The sequence below is a fragment of the Peromyscus maniculatus genome, chromosome 11 (assembly GCF_049852395.1).
Source record: "Peromyscus maniculatus bairdii isolate BWxNUB_F1_BW_parent chromosome 11, HU_Pman_BW_mat_3.1, whole genome shotgun sequence".
Classification (NCBI taxonomy): domain Eukaryota; kingdom Metazoa; phylum Chordata; class Mammalia; order Rodentia; family Cricetidae; genus Peromyscus; species Peromyscus maniculatus.
Genome location: NC_134862.1, coordinates 61,465,233 through 61,485,365, shown reverse-complemented (window position 1 = coordinate 61,485,365; position 20,133 = coordinate 61,465,233). Strand labels below are relative to the sequence as shown.

The 20,133-nt window shown below is 42.7% G+C and overlaps 1 protein-coding gene across 2 annotated transcripts in view; it reads right to left on the bottom strand.

The window, feature by feature from the left end:
* Colgalt2 (collagen beta(1-O)galactosyltransferase 2) overlaps positions 1–20,133 on the bottom strand; it is a 101,268-nt gene that overhangs the window by 18,199 nt on the left and 62,936 nt on the right. For both annotated transcript variants that reach the window (XM_015998554.3, XM_076547617.1), the window contains exons 2-7: positions 18,416–18,526; positions 15,212–15,329; positions 13,564–13,698; positions 9,628–9,832; positions 5,443–5,562; positions 2,205–2,281 (exon numbers count right to left, since the gene is read on the bottom strand). In XM_015998554.3, the coding sequence (XP_015854040.2) occupies positions 2,205–2,281; positions 5,443–5,562; positions 9,628–9,832; positions 13,564–13,698; positions 15,212–15,329; positions 18,416–18,526 (766 nt within the window). The remainder of the gene's footprint in view (positions 1–2,204; positions 2,282–5,442; positions 5,563–9,627; positions 9,833–13,563; positions 13,699–15,211; positions 15,330–18,415; positions 18,527–20,133) is intronic.

The following is a 20,133-nucleotide window of genomic DNA, read 5'->3' as shown; positions in this document are numbered from 1 at the left end:
AGACACAGACGGCTCGCTCACACTTAGTAAACAGAGCCAAGACCTGAGTGCCAAGCGCAGCCAGACACCAGCAACCAGGTCACAGCATGGGAGGGCGGGAAGGCCTATGACATCCCTTTTCCCCAGCCCATGTCTGCTGCAGACAGAGAGATGATTATCCCGGGCTGTGGAAAGCCCGGTCCCTGCCCGCCTCACTTTCTAGGGCTGGCCTAACACCACCACGTCCTGCCCGGGGCGGAGAGAGACCACGGTCCTGGTTTTGTTTCCCTTGCTGTGATTGGTCCTCACAGAAATATGATGCCAGGAGGACCATGGAAGATACTGAAAGACACTTGGGCGTTGTTTCCTAGGGAATGAGGAGAGTCCAGAGCCCCCAAGGGACGAGAGCGGCACTCACTAGGAGGGAGCTGTGTGGAAGGGGAGGGGGGGGGAGAGGAGGAGAGGGGAGGGGAGGGGAGGGGAGGGGCCATCCCAGGTAGGGCCCGCCCACCCTCGTGGCACTGGTCAGGCCACTCTTGCAGCATTGGTCAGGTTTGAAAACCATTCACTATTTTTAGTAAATAGAAATAGACTCAATAGGGTCTATTTATACTTTGCTACATTGAAATTCATCCCTCCCTCTTCGGCCTTCTGTGGAAACAGCACACTTTTTGATATTCACCCATTCCTACTTGGAAGTCTGGCTTCAAGTCCGTTTTGTAGAAGAGATCCCAATTCCTAGTTCCTTTAGCTCCTTGGGATGGGCATGTTTGGGGGATACAGATGTTAATGTTCCGGTGTGACGAGGCTTTTTCCTCCCATTAAAGTGTATGGAGTTCAACGCACAATGCTTGGCTTAAATCCAGAACCTCTGGAAGAGTTCTGACTCTGTTTGTGGACCCCTGGCAGGTCATGGCTCCAGACCACAGAACTCCTCAGTACTGACTGGGCTCAGCCACACAGACTCGCAATTCTGGCCTGACGACCATCTGTCTGTTTTACACACTACCAAGAAAAGCACCTTTTTATAGTCTGCTTTCCTTCCTTCCTTCCTTCCTTCCTTCCTTCCTTCCTTCCTTCCTTCCTCCCTCCATCCCTCTTTCCCTTCTTCCTTCCTTTTCCTCACCACTCTCCTACTCTCCCCCCATTTCCCTACCCTTTTTCTTTCTTTCTCTCCCCCCCCCCTTCATTGTGGTGGTAGGAACTGAACCCAGGACCTCACTTCTCCTAAGAAAGTGCTCTGTCACTGAGCTAAACGCCCACCTCTGCTGAGCTGTTTATATACTTAAACTGCACAGTAGACACGGTCCTAGGGAACTACCAAAAGTTCCCGCCTGCTGTGGATATCGTTCTATATAAATAAAACACTGATGGCCAGTGACCAGGCAGGAAGTAGGTTGCCAGGCAGGAAGTAGGTGGGACAAGGAGAGAGGAGAATTCTGGGAAGTAGAAGGCTGAGGGGGGAGACACTGCAGCCACTGCCAGGACAATCAGCATGTAAAGACTCTGGTAAGCCACCAGCCACGTGGCAAGGTATAGATTAATTAAAAATGGGTTAATTTAAGATAAAAGAACAGTTAGCAAGAAGCCTGCCACGGCCATACAGTTTATAAGTGATATAAGCGTCTGAGTGATTATTTTATAAGTGGATTGTGGGACTGTGGGGCTTGGTGGAACCTGGAGAGAAGCCCTCCAGCAACACCCGCCTGCCAAAAGACAGAATTTTAGAATGTATTTCTCTCTTCATTTGTCCTTTAACTCTGCCCTCCCACCTTGTCCCGTGGAAAGAAAGCAGAAAGAAAACAAAGCATAGAGTGTTCTAGAACAGTTTCCATCCGCTCAGCTACGGCGGAATAAAGTTCATGTCTCCAGAACCTAAAACATACATCCTCCTTACCTTACCCTTGAATCTCCATAAAAAGCTTGGTAAAAATACATAGCAAATTCACATTCATTGCTACATAATTCCTTTGGACTCAGTTTTCTACGCTCCTCCTTTGTGAAGACCAGGAAAGAGAAGGACAACAAACCCAGGTCCCTCGGGACCTTTCCAGTTGCCAAGCTTGCCTGCTTGCTCTCAGACAGATGTGTGGTCTTCTGTTTCAACATGAACACACAAGTTTCTGCGTACTGTGCATATTCACACACACACACACACACACACACACACACACACACACACACACACACACACGGGGTGGTGGTGGAGGGGGAGACTTTCCTACCTCATCAAATCCCATCTTGTCTGGATACTTAGGGACCACTGACACAAACTGGGAAGGTTCCATTGGAGGATTGTCAACTGGAAGACAGAACAGGATGCTTTGTTAGAGAAAGGGTCAGGGCCTAGACCTGCACCAGCACCCTAGCCCCTCGGACTGGGACCCATGCTTGACAACCAGGGCAGGGACTTCTGTGCTTCCTCCAGCGGCGCCAGCCATTTCTTTATTCCACACCCTGTCAAGACCACTTTTTCTCATCTCACCCTTGTCTTCTCTTCACCAATTCCAATCAGCTTGTGTCCCTATCATGGCATTAAAGTGCTTCTTATGAAAACCGATGACAGCTCTCTCTCTCTCTCTCTCTCTCTCTCTCTCTCTCTCTCTCTCTCTCTCTCTCTCTGTCTCTCTCTCTCCTCCCTCCACTCCTCTCTTGACAGGGTCTCACTCTGTAGCCCAGGATAGTCTGGAACTTGCTATGTAGCCCAGGCTGGCCTGAAACTGTCGATCCTGTTGCCTTAGCCTCCTAAGTGTTAGGATTTCAGACACGAGCGTCTGGTACAGTGTTCTAGTTTGACATCACTGAGGATCACTTCTTCATCCTCATTTTACTTGGCTTCCCAATAGCATTTGGCTCTTTCTCCAAATACACCTCCTTATTAATTCCCAGCTTTCTGACTGTTAGTCTACTCTGGGGAATCTGTCCTCTTTTGTTTTACTACATGAGGTCACACTGTTCCTTGGTTTCAAATATCCTTGTAGTGTTAATGAGTCTCAAATGTCTCTCTCGATGGACTCTCTTCCCTGAACCCATAGATTCATATATCCACGTGTCTCCTTGCCTCTCTACTCAGACATGCAATAAATACTTCAAGCATACGCAATGAAGTGAAGACTTTTTCAACTCAGTAAGTTACATGGACCAAAATACTGGAGTCATTCTTAATCCCCCCCTTGCTTTATGGACTGCCTCCAAGCCTCCATAAGTACAATGGGCCCTGCCACTAACATGTACTTTAAACCTGTCTGTTTCTCATTACTTCTTGCTACAGCTCCAATCTCAAACACTGACATCTCTCAGCAGGAGAGATGTATTAATCCCTTATACTCTAATATCCACACCACAGCTTAAGTGATCTTTCTAAATACATAAATCACACCACACCATCCTATGGGTTCACGTTACTCTTAGGATAAAATCCAAATTCCTTGCCATGGCCAGTGTGTTCTGCATCCATCCATGACTTCATCTCCCTCTATCCAGATTCTCATTCCCCACCACATTGGCCTCTAGTCCTGGAACACTCCCAAAATTTCTCCTCTCTAGTGGTCTTTATATGTTTTGTTCTTTCTGCTTGGAATTTCCCCCCAAAGATTCATGTATCTGCTTCCTTGATATATTACCTATATCTCTGATAGAATGTAATTTCTTGGTGGCAAGGTTTTTGCTTGTTTTGTTCATTGCTGTATTTCATTACTATGGAAAATTATGCACATCCATAGGTTGAGTGAATATTTATAGTTTGACCCTTTTCCCCCCTAAAGCCTTCATTAGTTCTTTAGGATGGATATTCTACTTTTTCTGGATTGTCTAATTAAGGACCACATCAGCCAAACCATTTCAACCTCTTAAACTTTATTTACTCCTAATATTTTAGCGCACTTTCTTCCAGGATGGAAATTCCTTGTCTGCTCAGTCTCTTTCCTCATCCTGTAGTGTCCTGACCATATCAATCCTCTTGTCTGAGCTACCAACTTCTATCCAAGATAGCTGAAGAAGCATCAGGTCTGAACGTGACCACACAGGCCACAGTGACTTCTCTCTGTCTAGATTCCTGTTGCCTTTGCATCTGCTCCATTCATGGCACACTATACTACTGGGGTCTTTTTAATATTAGTCTTGTCTTCTCAACTAACCTGCCATCTTCTGAAAATAAGATGTTTTGACTCCTAGTACCTTTGTGGAGTGACTCAAATTACAGGTATGGATCCCACATCTAGTCATTAAAAAACGTATTTAATGCTTCAATAACTCTTCCAGGAGCTGATTTCTACTGCCTAGTGAAACCCAAGTCCTGTGTGGTTTAATATCTCATTCACCTCTAGTTAGAGATTTCATAGCTATGATTTCATCATTACCAACACTTTACCCTTCCTACATGGACCTTCCGTTCCCAGTTTTGCATTATAACCACCAGCCTTTTATCTTTAAGTGGAACAAGGCATTAAGACTAAAAGACAAGTTTGAATGAAAAATCTGTGAGTTTACTTTTAGATCCCCTGAGTTGCCTGTGAGTTTCCAATTGATTTAATATTTCAGTTATGTCCTGTGTGGGAAAGTTCAGGGTGTGAACTCTTAACAAAGTTAAAACGAGATACAGTAAATGCAAGGATTAAATAAAATGCCATAGATACACTGCTTAGCACGTGTGTGGCCATGCACAAGGGAAGTGCAGTGAAAGATTGGGCCCACAAGCTCTTCTCAAGGGAAGTCTACCTAGACTAGGGGCTTGTGCATTTGGAAGTTATAATCATTAAGATCTTTATTGGCCATATGTACGAGAACTTTTCCTATGCCCAGGCATGTGGAAGAACACAACAGAGCACAAGGTCTGGTCGGTCATTCTGTGAGCTGACACTGGGAGTCAAGGCTGCCAGCCATGAAATGACAATAATAAGGGTCAGCACTTTCATGAAGAGCTAAATGGAGTCACAATAATCGTCACCCTTCATTATATTGTGAAGCTGATTATATATGTGTGATGTCACATTTCCTTATTTTCAGTAGCTGATTTTATATATATATATAATCGCTGTTAGTGTACACACACACACACACACACACACACACACACACACACACACACGAATTTGCCCTAGAACTTTAAAGAAGTGTCTTTCCCAGAGTCATATAATTAGAAAGTAAAAAAAAAATAAGATTAATTAATTAATTAATTAATTCTACACAGCACTATTATAGCATTCACTGCATTATAGGACAAGCATTTACTCATGGAACCAGCTATCCGCCAAAGTAGGAAGCTCCCTGAGGACAATGACTTTGTTATATTTGTATCTCATAGGAAAAACTTAAGAATTTCACAGACCGATGAATATCTGCGCCCCAGGCAAGACAGAATGATGGCCATGAGATGTCAGGCCTAGAAGAGGAGAACCACCACGATTGCTTTGGTTTCTGTGACTCTGAACTAGGCATTGTTGCCCTGGGTCCCAGCTCACTCACTCATTGCTTCTATCTGCACATGGATGAGGTTCTCGATGTCTTCCTGCAGCGTCTGATGGGGCTTCAGAGGGATGGGCAGGTAGCCATAGTGTTCTTTGTTGCAGAGGTACATCTGGATGCCTGAAGGTTTGAGAGAACCGAGACAACCAATAAACACACACACACACACTTCTTAGTAAGAGAGGGAGACTGGACTGTGGCTGACACTGAGTTCAACACAGAAGCGGAACAAATGGCTTGCTTGGGGAAACTGACTATAGAGCTTTGCAATATTCTTTTATTAAAAAAATTGAAACATGGAATTGGAGGTTCTTAAAAAAACCCTGGGCCATCCTTCAGCTTAGAGGAAATTGATTTTTCTTTCTGAAGAAAAAGCACATTTGTGGCATGAAATGCACAGTATAAAGGCATGAAGCAATCAGGCAGGAAGAAGAAATTCCTGTTCCAGAGAGCAGAATGGAACAGTCTAATCCACCTACAGGAAATAAGAAGAAGACGAAGAATGAAATCCATATTAGACATGAAAGCACGCACGAAGAGCCTACAAGGCCGACAGATTATTAAAGCTAAATCCAAGCACAGGAAAACAAAACACTTAGAAGGTACAAAGGAAATTTATAATTTCCCATGATTCTTCTTGGCTTTATTTTTGCCCTGTGCTGGCATGGATTTGGAGCGCCCAATGAACAGAATTCTCAAAAATAAGTCCATAAAGGGGAAAAATAATCCTTCCCATCAAATCCTATTAAGAACCTGCAATGTGGCAGAGCCAACAATGTCATAGTTCTCTTATATTCAGTTCTAGAATTCTTGGTGAACTGGGAAAACTACAAAGCACCTCTGTTCAGCCAGCCAGGTAGGCATGAGGACTCAGGATGGCAATGGAACCAGCTTACTCAGTTACAAGAAAAGACCTGCCAAGCTCTGAACTGTGCATCCAAACCTCTGATTTGTTAATTGCTGCAATCAGCTGTGTTTTCCTGAGGAAATTATCTGCATTGTGACATCTTTACTTGGGGCAGATGAAATTTCCAGCAGTCAGCTACATCACCCGCCAAGCCAGGTGAAGCTGTCTTCTGGCATTAACAGAGAAGAACAAGGAAAGAACAGGGCCTTTGTCCTCCACCTTTACTGGCTCTGGTTGGTCTCACTAGGTGCTGTCTCCTCTCCGTCTTCTTCATTTGAACTCACTAGCTGTGCTATTTGCTCACATGAAATTTTCTGGGAACTACAAACCGGAATGTGACTATTTACAAAGTTGTAATGAACTAAGAAAGTAGAAAGAAAAAAAGACTCAATGTTTAGGCTGCCTCTCTATTCTAGTTAGACAAACCCCCTTTTACCACTTAATGCCCCAAGGCTTCCATACAAAGGGATATGATGCCAAGCTATCCATCAGATGAGCAGGTACAAGAAAGGCGTTTTCAGATATGAAATGCAAGTCCATAAAATATTACTTTTCATCACACTTTCTCAGAAAGTTACTAGATGATGAATAAAGAGGAAGAAGAGTAGGAGGTAAGAAGAAGGAGAAAGATGACCACGTACAAAAAAGACTCAAGACCCAGGGCAGGCGATGCAGGGCGGAAGCAAATTGGGTCCCAGGCTGGGGGCTGCGACAGCTCTGAGATTAGAGTGTGTCAGAAGACTTCAAGACAGACAGCTTGGCATCCTCTAACACGCAAAAGGGGCCAGTTGGTAATTATGAATACTCTGAGAGCTTGAGAAAATGAGTAATTAGTTTTCATTGGTATCCATGATCCCTCTTTCTCACTGTGTCTCTCTCTCTTTCTCACACACATACCCCACCCCACACAGAGGTGGTGAGAGAGAAAGAATTACTAAGTATGACGAAGGAAAAATTTGTAATGATCTTGGTGTTTTAGGATTATTAATTCAATAAAAACCTGTAGTGTCTTTAAAAATATTTATTGATTTTTATTTATGTGTATTTGTGAGCGCCTATATGTATGTTTGTGTGCTACGTATGTATGTGGTACCCAAAGAAGCCAGAAGAAGGCATCCATCCCCTGGAACTGAAGTACACGCAGCTGTGAGTCATCATGCAGGCGCTGGGAACTGAACCCACGTCCTCTGCAGCAGCAGCACATGTTCCTAGCTACTAAGCCACTTATCCACCCCCAACACTCAGCATGTTAAATTACATGGAGAGGACAAGGTGGGAAGGAAGAGTGTGTTTCCACAGAGAAGGCCAAAGGGAAGTGAGCTAATGTATCATCTTCTGTAATGGAGAGTTGATTTTGAAAAAAAAAAAAAAAGAAAGAAAGCTAAAAGGAAGAAAGAAAAGAAGAAAAGGGTGCATGCCACTTAGAAACAAAGATACAAATACTATGCTTCTACACCCGTCTTCAGGAGTGACACATTGCGAGTACTCATTTTAAAAAATCATAAGCCCTGTCTTTCAGCTACGTTCGTGGATAATATGATAAAAACAAAAACAAAAAAAAGGAGATATGCCAATAGTAAGGTCTCTGAGAGTATCTTGTAGTAATAGTTTCTGGTGAATCTTTGGGAAGGAGGGGGAAGTGTTATGAGGAAAGTGCTTTGTTTTCCTTATGATGACACCAACCCCCTTCCCAAGCTCACATATACCTGAATAATGAAGATTGATAAATAATCTCTTTCTTTATGATGAAAAATTGGACTCAGGCTCTGACTGGTCCAGGGTCACACAGTAAGTCATTAGTACCAAATCTTTGTCCTCAAGGGACAGTTCCAACTTCTTTCTCTCCACCTGGAGCTTACAGCTTAGTCTCAAGGCTATTAGCCCTTGGGACTGCCATCCCTACACCAGATTTGTGACTACCACAACTGATGCCCTAGAGGTAAATTGGCCTGACCACCACTCACATAACTTATTTGGCTCATAGTGGATTATTTGGAAGATGCCTGGCTAGTACAGAGGAGAGTCTTGTGGCCATGACACAGAAGTCCAATCCCTAGCCACATGGGAAGCCTGACACATAATGTATAAAGTCCTGGTGAGCTGGCCATATAAGCAGCAAAGATGAAAAGCTCCAGGATAGTCTGCATCCCTCTTCTGGGCCTAACACCAGGGATCTTTGCAAAATCGTTTCCACTATAACTTAGGTAGCCATCATGAATTTATCTCACCATCCTCTTGGTTTCTAAACTCATTTTGTTAGAGGCTAAATGACCCATTGTAATGGGCCCTGGCTGCAGTCAGGAAGGCCTGAGGTACTTAAGAAAGCTTTGCCCTGGTAAAGTCATGAATCTTCCTGAACTGTTTTTGTGCATTAGTCTCCCCAAGCGAATAGGGGGAAGGAAAAAGAGAAAAAGAAGAAAGAAAAACAAAACACCTTGCCTTCCTGTTGCCTTGGCTTTGTCAAGAAGCCCCTAAAATCCAGTGGCCGTGGTGACTCACCGGATACCTAAGTCTGGCTTCACATCTCCTTCCACAGAGATGGAGGCTGAGATTGCTACTTCCAATATCTGTTCTCAAGAGTGAGAGAGTTGGGGTTTATGATCACACAGAATAAAGATGGCATTCTGAGCCTCCCTCCCAGTTAGGAAGTGACCTCTTGCTAGGTTCTGGCAAGGGGATATGCATGGAAGTACTGTGTTCAACTTCTGGACTGTGCTCTGAGAAGGGCGGAGTCCTATAGTCCAGCTTCTGCCTTAATGTATGGTGCATCCTTGGTGATGAGGTTCCTTGGATCCTATAGTTAAGGGCAATGCCTCCTGAAGTAGGAAGAGATTGTGAAGATGGAATCTGGGCTGCTAAGAGCTGTGGGACAGAGCCACTATAGCGGCACAGGTTATTCCTGAGAAGAAATAGTTCCATTTGTGAAGACTGGAGACTTCACCAGTATTGTTCTAGGTTCCAATTTAATAACAGGATTCTTGTATTTAGCAATAGCCATACCGTTATCTCTAGAGAGCCAGTGAGATTTTCAAGACTCTCATCATGACTGCCTCCCCATCAACTCAGATCCTTCCCAAAAGGCAGTGGAGTCCTCTGTGGAGCCTGCCCCTGATCTTGACCTTTGGTGCCCAGGGACAACACCACAGAGGCATGGTTACTACAAATGGTTCATTGCCTCTAGCAAACTTGAAATTGAGATTGAGGTGTTTTTAAATACACACAGGACACAGGAACATGCAGTGTTTCCATGGCAACCTACAGCCAAGCACAAACAGTACCTGCTTGCCTGCTGGAGAAGGCAAAAACGATGATGTCATCAAAGGTCCAGGTGTAGTCCTGGTGTGGGGGGTAGAAAGCCAGCTTGTTGGAGGCCTCTTTCCTGAGGTCAATCAGGAAGGTGGAGTGGACCATAGGGACAGGGAAGCAGCCCATCCTCTTCCATTCTCTAATCTGAAGGTAGTCTGGTGTCCGCTTATAGAAGCCCTGGAAGAGAGCAAATAGACGACTGTTCCGTCAACTGAAAGCATTGTCATCCAATCATCTGCCATCACAGGTCAGTAGAAACCTCCAGAGCATCTCACTCTCCTTATCCTGAACTAAGAATCTCTAAATGAGCTCCAGAAATGAATCTGAGTTTAAAACACAGAGGGGTTTGTTATAGGGAACCATTTTCATTCCATTTCTGTTGATTTAATGATTTCACAAAGTGTAGTACATGTAGGCTTACGATGAAGTGTAAAGGATTAATATTAATACAAAAGTGGGTAGAGCAGACAAGTATGAACCTGTCTTCTGGCCCTTGAACTCAGCCTCAGCTTCTTATTGTTTATAGGTGTGTCCACCTTGCTATGCCTTCCCCTCAGCTCTGAAACAGGGACAGTCAATATTATCTACCCCAAAGGTTTTTACACCATACAGTTAAGTAAGGTGAAACTCTGAAGTACTTAGAATAATGTCCAGCATCAAGAAAGCATTAACTGGGGCTGCAGAGATGTCTCAGTGATTAAGAGCACTGGCACCGGGGAGGTGGTGGCGCACGCCTTTAATGCCAGCACTTGGGAGGCAGAGGCAGGCAGATCTTTGTGAGTTCGAGGCCAGCCTGGTCTCCAAAGCAAGTTCCAGGAAAGGCGCAAAGCTACACAGAGAAACCCTGTCTCAAAAAACAAAAAACAAAACAAAACAAAAGAGCACTGGCTTCTCTTCCAGATGACCCCAGGGTCAATTCCCAGAATCCACATGGCAGCTCACACTTGCCTGTAACTCCAGTTCCAGGGGATCTGACACCCTCACACAGAGGGTGAGCAAAACATATGAGCAAAACATAAATGCAACGTACATAAAATAAAAATTACTTAAAAGAGAGAAAGCATCAACCATTATTGGCTAGCATTGAAATGACTATGTTACAGTTGACTAACATTTTTGAAACATACATTATTTCCATATATACAACTGGGACTTTTTCAGTGCAGTTTCTGGCTTGATATTTCAGTGAAATTTCAACTGCTTCACACTTTGGAGGGAATTCCCCCTACTCCTGCTTTAACACTTCCTCCTGTACGAAAACATGGGACGACCCATCCTCTCACTTCGTGGTTTTCAAGAACCTTGGTGTGACTCACTTTGTTTTTCCATCCAAGTTTAATTTCATTCAACCAATACCCATGGAGTGCCTGCTGTAATCCAGGCACTGAGATAAATGATGGCAAGTTAATAAGTGAGATGGTGTGGGATTGTCCTTGTGGGGTGTAGAGCCTTGTAAAGGATATCTACTCCAGTGATACTAGACATAAAGACCATGAAAACGTTCCAAGAAGAATGACAATATATCTTACTAAATCAAGTATGGGGAAGCTTTGAAAGGCATTCACAGAATGTGTCGTAAGGAAATGGAGGCTCAGTGGGTCAACTGGAAAGTTTCACAAGACTACCATTGTGAAGCACACAACGCTCATTGGACCCACAAGTTTCTATGTCTTCTTTAAGCACTCCTACTCCATCATGGTGCCTTTCTGGTTGTGACGTCAGCACCATGCAACAGGCACCACATCGTCTTCTACTCCTGTGATAAACTTTCAGTGTGTAGAAGTTAGCTGAGTTACTAACCCCAACACCCCATATGATAAGGTCAAAGGGCCATAAACTGAGACTAGGAAGATGTGAGTCTTACAATCATCCTAACCACTTGCCAGCTTTTTAATCTTAGAGCACTGGCTTTGCCTAACGCTTCAGCCTATGTGAGTTCTTTAAGGGATAATGGGGACATTGGCTTTTCAAAGGGCTCCCTACAGACTCAAGCTAATACCATTAGGATGAGAAACTTGGAAATTTTAGGAGGACTGTGAGTCATTGAGTATCCTGAGAGAGAGGATGGTAGGAAAGGAAGCAGAGGAAAAGAATTAACATACTTCCCAAAGAGAGGTGGACACAATAGTTGTATCATTCTTTCAAAAGAACTGAAGTTTATTGATCATAGGTCCTGTTCATTAGCCAGGCAACACCAAGATGGCTTTGTTTTGGATGTGTTTAAAGGCTCTGGAAAGCAGGGCTGCCTTGAGCTTATGAAGTCATTGGCCATTTCCGTTCCTGTCCAAGTTGAAAATGGACTAGGGTGGAAGAAAGCCAAAAACAGATGAGGATGATTATAATTGGCCCAGGTTGCACAGAATTGAGTTTTTCCTCTGCAAAATAAATGAGCACATTCCTCCTACTCACTTTTAATAAGGAACTAAGAACAACTTGGAAGCTGCAGTCGCTGGGGCAACCTCCTCCCATTGCTGTCGCTGGTGGCAGAGCAGAACTCACTAAAAACAAGCCTTAAGTGGCCTTGCCACGTGGAGCATTGAAGATTGTTAATGGAGAGTTTATGCTAACTTAATATGTTTTCTCCAAAGAAACCGAATAAACTTTCTACATATCAACTTGCTGTCTCCTTTAAAGATGAGTGGATAGCAAGGGTCCTTCAAAATCTCTTAGAGCCAGGGAATATAATCACAACCAAAGAGGAATTCCTGGGCTTGTGCTAGGCCGGGGCCACTGGTTATTACATTTTTCAGCAATTTTGCAAGCCATTTGAGATGTTGGTAGATTAAAATATGTAAAAGCAAAAAAAGTCATGTCAGCCCTTACAGTTCTGGGGAGCATCCCTGTTGTCTGAGACAAGGTCTTATAAAGTGGTTTAAATTAGCCTTGAATTCTTGTTTTCTGTTTCTGTTCTGATTATTTGAAACAAAATTTCACATAGCCTAGGCTCTAACTTCCTTATGTAGTTGAGGATGGCTGTGAATTACTGACCCTTCTTCCCCTATTTCCAAAATTCTGGGGTTATAAACATTCACCACCATGCTCAACTGGCCTTGAACCTCTCTCTCTGTCTCTCTCTGTCTCTGTCTCTCCCCCTTCCCCGTCTCTCTGTCTATCTGTCTCATGGATCATGTGAGCTCTCAGCTACTGCTCCAGCACCATGCCTGCCTGCTGCTCTGTTCCCTGCCATGATGATCATGGACTAACCCTTTGAAACCATAAGCAAGCCCCCAATCAGATGCTTTCTTTTAAGTTGCTTGGTCAACTTATAGCAATATTTGTGTCTTCTCATAGCAATTGAACAGTAACTAAGACAAGTTCCAAGAAATTATCTTAAGGAAATCATATGTAGATACAAAAAATTTGCATCAACGATGACGGTAATTGTAATTGTTAAGATGTTGGAAAACAACCTGAATGTTGAACTAAGAGGAAGTTTAAGTTACAGTTTAAATTACAGATAGCCTTTGATCGTGATACAGTCATTAAAGAAATGCAAGTGTTTATCTGTGGTGCTGGTACAGTGGTGGGATGAATATTTTTGGCTGTTCTACTTTTTAAAAATATTTTTTTGTACTTCTAAGTTTTTTCTGATGAGCTTTTATATTGATATTTTAATCTGGGGGGGGGGGACGGGACCCAACAAGTTAATTAATCCCCAAATTGGATAAAAGGGAAAACAAAATCTGTTATACTTATTGATTAACTGAAGCTTCTAGCACTGAGCTCTTTAGAATATTTGGTTGATAATAATGCCCACTGGGTTGTGGCATTTGATGTAGGTTTACCCCTTTCTTCAGTGACACTGGGACGCACATGTCTCTAAAGAGGAGATGAGAAAGGGGGACTACTATTGACCTGTCCTGCCTCGTGGACACTCATATCCTCAATTTGTGAACCAAAAGACTTGCCTGAGGTGTGATCCCACACCAGAAGTTAGAGTAGAGGCCTCGGGACTCCAGCATGGGGGCCACAATGGTTTTGTTTTCTGCAATCATTAGGGTCAGGGTCTGTGGATTAGTCAGGAAATTGTCGACATCTATGAACTAGGAAAAGAGAAAGACAAAGTCAATGACTCAGGGCTTAATAACTCAAGCCATGAGATCTGGTGTCAGTTCTTAGCGCTATCCTCCTTAGTGAGAACCAGTGCAGCTTGGCAGCGTTCATTCAGTCAAATGCCCTCGGTCTAACTTCCCATGTTGAGCACTAAGCTATTGCCACAATGGATACATATACAATCAACAGGACACAATTTACACACTGGGAAGTGATTTAAGCTCCAGATGTTAACGGTTCCTAAGCTCCTACAGACTCGTGCAAATATATACCTGGTGCTCACTCTCAGTGCCCAGGGGTAGACCTGTTTAGGTTTTCAACAGTAGTGTCAAAATGGCCCATAACATACCCCCAGTGCGACTACAACGTCACAAACAGTTTGTTTAAATTACATTTTATCAACCCATGCAACCAAGTATCATGCTTCTCAGCAGAAAATTCATGTCAGCACTGATTCATTTATAGAGACAAAATCAGATTCTATCAAAGAGAAATGTGTGCTTTAATAAAGCCAAAAGAACAGATTTTACATTTTATGTAATTACAATTTACAAATAATCAGAAACATTTATGTCAATCAATTTGTTTATGAAAAAATATATAGTTTAGCATTTGTAGATTTTCATAACATTTTTACATATAACATTAAATATTATAGTACATAAAATTTACTATGAAGTTACATGTGTTGACAATGTTCCTAAAACATTCTCAAGCTGATTTTTGAGTGAACAAGGGACCAGGGAGTGGCATAGATTAGAAACATTCATTTCCTATGAGAACCGGAGTCTTGTGAAAGCAGATACCCTTAAGTGTAATATGATAATGTTGGCATCATTTCTAATGTCACAGTGGAAAACGTGCTCAACAAACTCATGGAGAAAAAGCTTCGGTCTGGGAAAAGGGATGGTGGCTCCTTTCTCCCATGCAGCAGACATCCTTTCCAACTGAGAGGGCTCATCAAGGATGAGGGTGCACAGACTCCTAATCACCCAAGCCCAGCATTTGTTTGAACCACTCTGCAAGCTCTCAGGACTGTGATGGAACCCTCTCAAGGAAAGAAATGCTGTGTGAGAACCAGGTGGTGTCCAGGAAAACAGGAGATTCCAGTGCCCAAATCACCCCACGGATAAAGGGGGGCAGAGTTTCAGACGTGTTCATTTCAATCTCATTTTCTATAATCATTTTTTTATTTCTTTAAAATTCTTACAAAAGTCATTAAGACATTTAATCTTGCTTCACCTACTGAAATGACTCAGAGTTTCTTATTGCCTGTGATATGAAGCAAGAAGTTCACATAATTCACTGAAAAATCATTCCAAAGGGGAGCTGAGATGAAGTCCAGGTATTATAATATTTAATCACCAAAAATTTCCCTTGAACCTTTCACGGGGAAGGTAATGCCTAAACAAAAGTGTGTTTTGAGTGGTCTCTGGGTACCACTTCTTGGTTATTGATACATTTTGGAGAACAGTTGTCAGGGAATCAAGCATCTGTCTTTACCAGGATGTAGTCTGACCATTTTTCCCTCGCAGTTCGAAGAGCTGCCTGTCGTAGTTTCATGACGTGGGCAAACCGGGAGCTTGGCCAGTGCTTTGGTCCAATTTCATCAGGGTAAGACCTAAAAGAAGAACTTATAGTCACTGAGCGCCTGCACGAGCGTTGCTCAACCTCAGTGTTGGTGTGCACTGACTTCTTCCACCATCACTACTGGAACCAGGAACAGGAGACTGGTATCATCATCATTTCCATACCACAGACACGCAAACTGGAACATTGGCAAATGAAGCAATCAAGAGTCTTTATCTGAAAGACACCAGTGGGTCTTCCTTCCCTTTCTCTTTGTCCTCCTTCTCTTCCTTGAGATGAAGTCTCACTATTGCCGAGGCTGATCTTGAATTCCTAAATTTAAGTATCCTCCTGCTTCAGCCTTCTAAATATAATGTATGTCAACACTACTGTGCCTGGCTTATTTTCTGTGGGATTTAAGTGCCTTATGTAGTAATCTTAGTATTTTCTCCATTTCAACAATGGCAATACTGATGTAGAGTGGTTAATGTTACAGTAAGTGGCACTACCAGAATTCATATCAGGGCAGTTACTACCCAAAGCTTATATTCTTTGATATTTAATATGTCCTATCAAATAAATGTGAAAATAGAGGGCAAAAGTATGAGTTTCTTAAGAAAATCAAAGGTTTATATTACTTGCTGGAATCTCAGTAAACGGTTCAATGAAGCTTAATTGATCTGCCTTATGTGAGGTGAGGGGATGGAGCAGGCACATAATGTTCTAGAGATTTCTGTTGACACTCATAAGAAAGCTAGACCAAGACTCTTAAATGGCCACAAAAGCAAATGGTTCAGTGAATGCTCTAGATGCATCTGAAAGCGCTCAGCTGAGATGGATATGGATTTTGTCACTCCGGCTGGCCGGCACTTCAAGTTCTTGGAGGTGTGTGGGCATATGTTTGCCTTAATGAATGGAAAGTCACCAACACTGAGACTGTCACTATACAAATAACGTTATATAACTAACAAACTACATACAACCCAGGAAGACAGTCTCTGGAATGTCTTCCTCAGTTACTATTCCAGTGGAAATTAGTGGAATTCCTGTTTTTTCTGAATATATTGCCAAAAATAATGCCTTATGGAATATTTTTCCACACTGACCTTGGCATATAATCTATAAAGTAAAAAATCTGGCTACAGAGAACTATCTGGGAAGCGAAGTAGGGACATAAAATCTACCTGTGTAATTTTTTAAATTTAGGCTAAATTTCATCACAAGAAATACCAAAGCACTGTTTAAAATCTTTTACAGTGTTCAAATTTAATTGACAAATTTGCCTAGTATGTAGAGCATGGACTTGGATTTTAGATGTCATATGTACACGTATGTCTTCAGTGTGTGTTTGTACGTGCATATAACAGAGTCTATAAGAATACATTTGCTCTGTAATGACATTTGCTATTATTACTATACACATTTGGCTTTCAATAAATGGCTTTTCTTGTGCAGAAACCCAGACTACTTATTCATTCAACTTCCATAAATCCTCAAGTTGGAATCACATTGGTCTTGGGGACATTTACAATTTTATGTTTTAAATACATTTATTCTTTATTTTCTTCAATCATTTGTCCAGCAAGTTTTGATTTGGTGCCTGCTAAAAATACCGCAACGAAGGAAAATATAAAGTGTTTGCATATTGCACCCCCTGCCAAAAGCTCACAGTTAATTTCAAAAAGCTTGGACAAATTGTAGTTATTAAGGCTAGCTCAATGTATTATGTCAAAAGGATAGCATAGAAAATAAGCAATCTAAGTAAAAGTAAGATCTACACACTTAAAAAAAAAAACTCCCACTTTCTCTAGTACCTGTGATTTGGGATCAGAATTGGTTACAAAGAGAGAAAAATCACTTTTAGGACCTGCCTCAGTAGGAGGTGGGAGTTGGAAATAAACTTGGCACTTTGGATAAAGCATATTTTCTATGCGGAGGAACAAGAAATATGGGAATCTCGGATGCATGTCTCAGGTGTTAGAACTTTTTTCTGTATGTTCCTAAGTCTTTGTAGTAAAGAAATGAAGTTATTTCATTTGTATTTTAGGAAGACTTCTCTCTGACACTATGATAGCTGATCCTGATGACCAACTCGAGTGGATTAGTAGAGTACACTTGGAGGTGTGTCTGTGTGTGTGTTTCCAGAGATAATCGGCTCATGGAACCACAATCGACAGTTAAGACCCACCCGGAATGTGGGCAGCACTGGAATAGACCTCAGAGGCCCATGTGGAGCAAAGGTAGAAAAAGGAGAGAGCCAGATGGTACGTGGAGGCTCTGCCGTCCCTGAGCAAGCGCTGTACCCCTGCCACCACAGAACTCAGCCTTTGGCTCTTCCACCTCTCCCTGCAGCTGTGAACAGCTGGCCAGCTGCTCCCAGGCCTTTAGCCGGGGCTGTAGTTCATTTCTCTTGTCCTAAAGCTTCCAACTTCACAGACTGAGAAGCTCCTGGTTTCTCTGGTCATTGACCATGCAGACAGACAAACATTGTCAGGTTATCTAGTCTCCAGCCCATAAACCAGACTAAAAAAATCACCACATACATAATATTCTTTGTATATACTAGGACATTTTTCCTACTTGTGTTCTTTCTCAAGAGAGTAGAGACTATTATAAATATGTGGGATGACTTGGAGATGGAAGTGACCAAGAAATTGCTGTGTTAAGACCGAAACAGACTATATGTCAATCATGAGAGCATTGGTTAAATAATCATGATATATATGACAGATACTATGCAGTTCAAAGTGAGGAAGGGCCTCGATGCTTGCTATACAATAATCTTCAAGACATAACTTTAAAAAGTAAGGTATGTATGGAAGACATACAAACTTTTGCCATGATTTCTTAAAACAGCTCACACTTAAAAAAAAAAAAAGCAATAAATAAACTACTATTTTAAATATACACCATCACCATAATCTATGAGCTGCTGAAAACCTTAGCTTGGTTGTCAGCCCAGGAGTAAAGAGGAAGAGGGGGTTGTGAAGATCTGCTAATAGCGGAAAAGGCCCAGGCTGCAACTCAGATGCAGAAAGATGACAATAGAAATGCGCATGTGCCCCCAAGATCGGAAGCCCGGGGGCTGGAAAACCAGTGCTGAGGAAGCGGAGCTTGCTCAGCTCTCCTGAGACTCACTCTGGTTCGTCCATAGGCCTCCACTCCACATAGTGATACTGTCTCTGCACGTTTTTCAGCCACTCCCTGAGTATTTCCGTTGTATTGTCCACATTGTGATCAGTGGCTGCCCTGCATGAGAAAAAGCACAATCGGATTCAGTCACATCATTCAAAAAAAAGGAAAAATCCCGAAGACCCCAGATTAACTCAGAGGAGAATGAGGCGTCCCGGGAGGTGGAGTGGGGAGAGCCCTGTCTTTAGTCATTCTCATGGACCACACTAGACAGGACGTCTGAAGTGAGGGGTGCTACTTCTTATCTTCACGCTGTTGGAACGCAAAGCCGGGCTCGGCCAACTGTTGATTCCACAAGCGGTTCTATCAATACTCACAAGAAAGTGCTGAACCGGAGTAAGCACAAGAATGGATTACCCCAGAGAATAAACTTGCTGTCCAAGATGGAAGCTCATCTGACTTTACTAACACTTACCCTTGTCTAAGCAAAACTTGAGTTCTATTTTCATTTCAAATCCAAGTTAAAAATCACAACAAAATATTTAGTCAGGACTGCTTTCGTCATTTGTATGGAGGGGAAATCACAACATTTCCCAATGTAAAACTCAAAACCTAAGGTAGCTTTACCTATTTGGGACTGGCTTTCCCTTCACTTACACAAAGTAGAGCATCTGCAAAATCCTTCAAATAATACATGCAAATGTATAGATGTTCTACCTAGAAAGTTGAACTAATGTACACTTAAAGGGGAGCTTACAGGGCCCAGAAAGATGGCTCAGCTATTAACAACACTTGCTGCACAAAGATAAGGACCAGAGTTCCGACCCCAGCACCCACATGAGCCAAGCATCCCACAAGCACCTGTAACTCTGGCTCTGAAGGACCTGATAGCTTCTTCTGGCCTCCATGCAAGCACAGATGCATACACACACGTGTTCGTACACTCAGACAGACAGACAGACAGACACATATAAATGAATCCTTTTGTTTTTGTTTGTTTGTTTGTTTGTTTGTTTGTTTTTTGAGACAGGGTTTCTCTGTGTAGCTTTGCGCCTTTCCTGGAACTCGCTTTGGAGACCAGGCTGGCCTCGAACTCACAGAGATCCGCTTGCCTCTGCCTCCCGAGTGCTGGGATTAAAGGCGTGGGCCACCACTGCCCGGCATGAATCCTTTTGTGTAAGGCAGCTTAAGTAACTTCTAAAAGCAAAACTATTTTCAAGTTATATTACAAAATAAAACCCAGTTCCATGCTATAGATGAGATCTGCAGCTTATTTGTACAGGTTTAGTGTTAAATAAAAGTAAAAGAGGAAAGAATGAAGGAACTGGGAGAGAGAGAGAGAGAGAGAGAGAGAGAGAGAGAGAGAGAGAGAGAGAGAGAGAGAGGAGACTGAAAAGAGAGACAACGAGAAAAAGTCATGGGTGTACAGACATGACTGACATCCTTAAAAGGCAGCAAATGCCTAGAACTTGTTGGCCACCCAGCTGCTCCTCCATGAGGGAGGACACTGAGACTGTGAGCAGCTGGCCCCTGGGAGCACAGCCTTGATAAGAATGAGGGGAGAGTCCTTCTGCCATATATGGCAGTGGGTTCTTGCTAAGCCTGCTCCATCACAGATTTCTCGTTATTTTCACTGGGGATTTTGTTCCAAATGTAATAGAAATAAAAAAAATCTTTAAGACACAGAATGTTCAGTAATGTGCAAGAACACAAGAAGTTGCTAG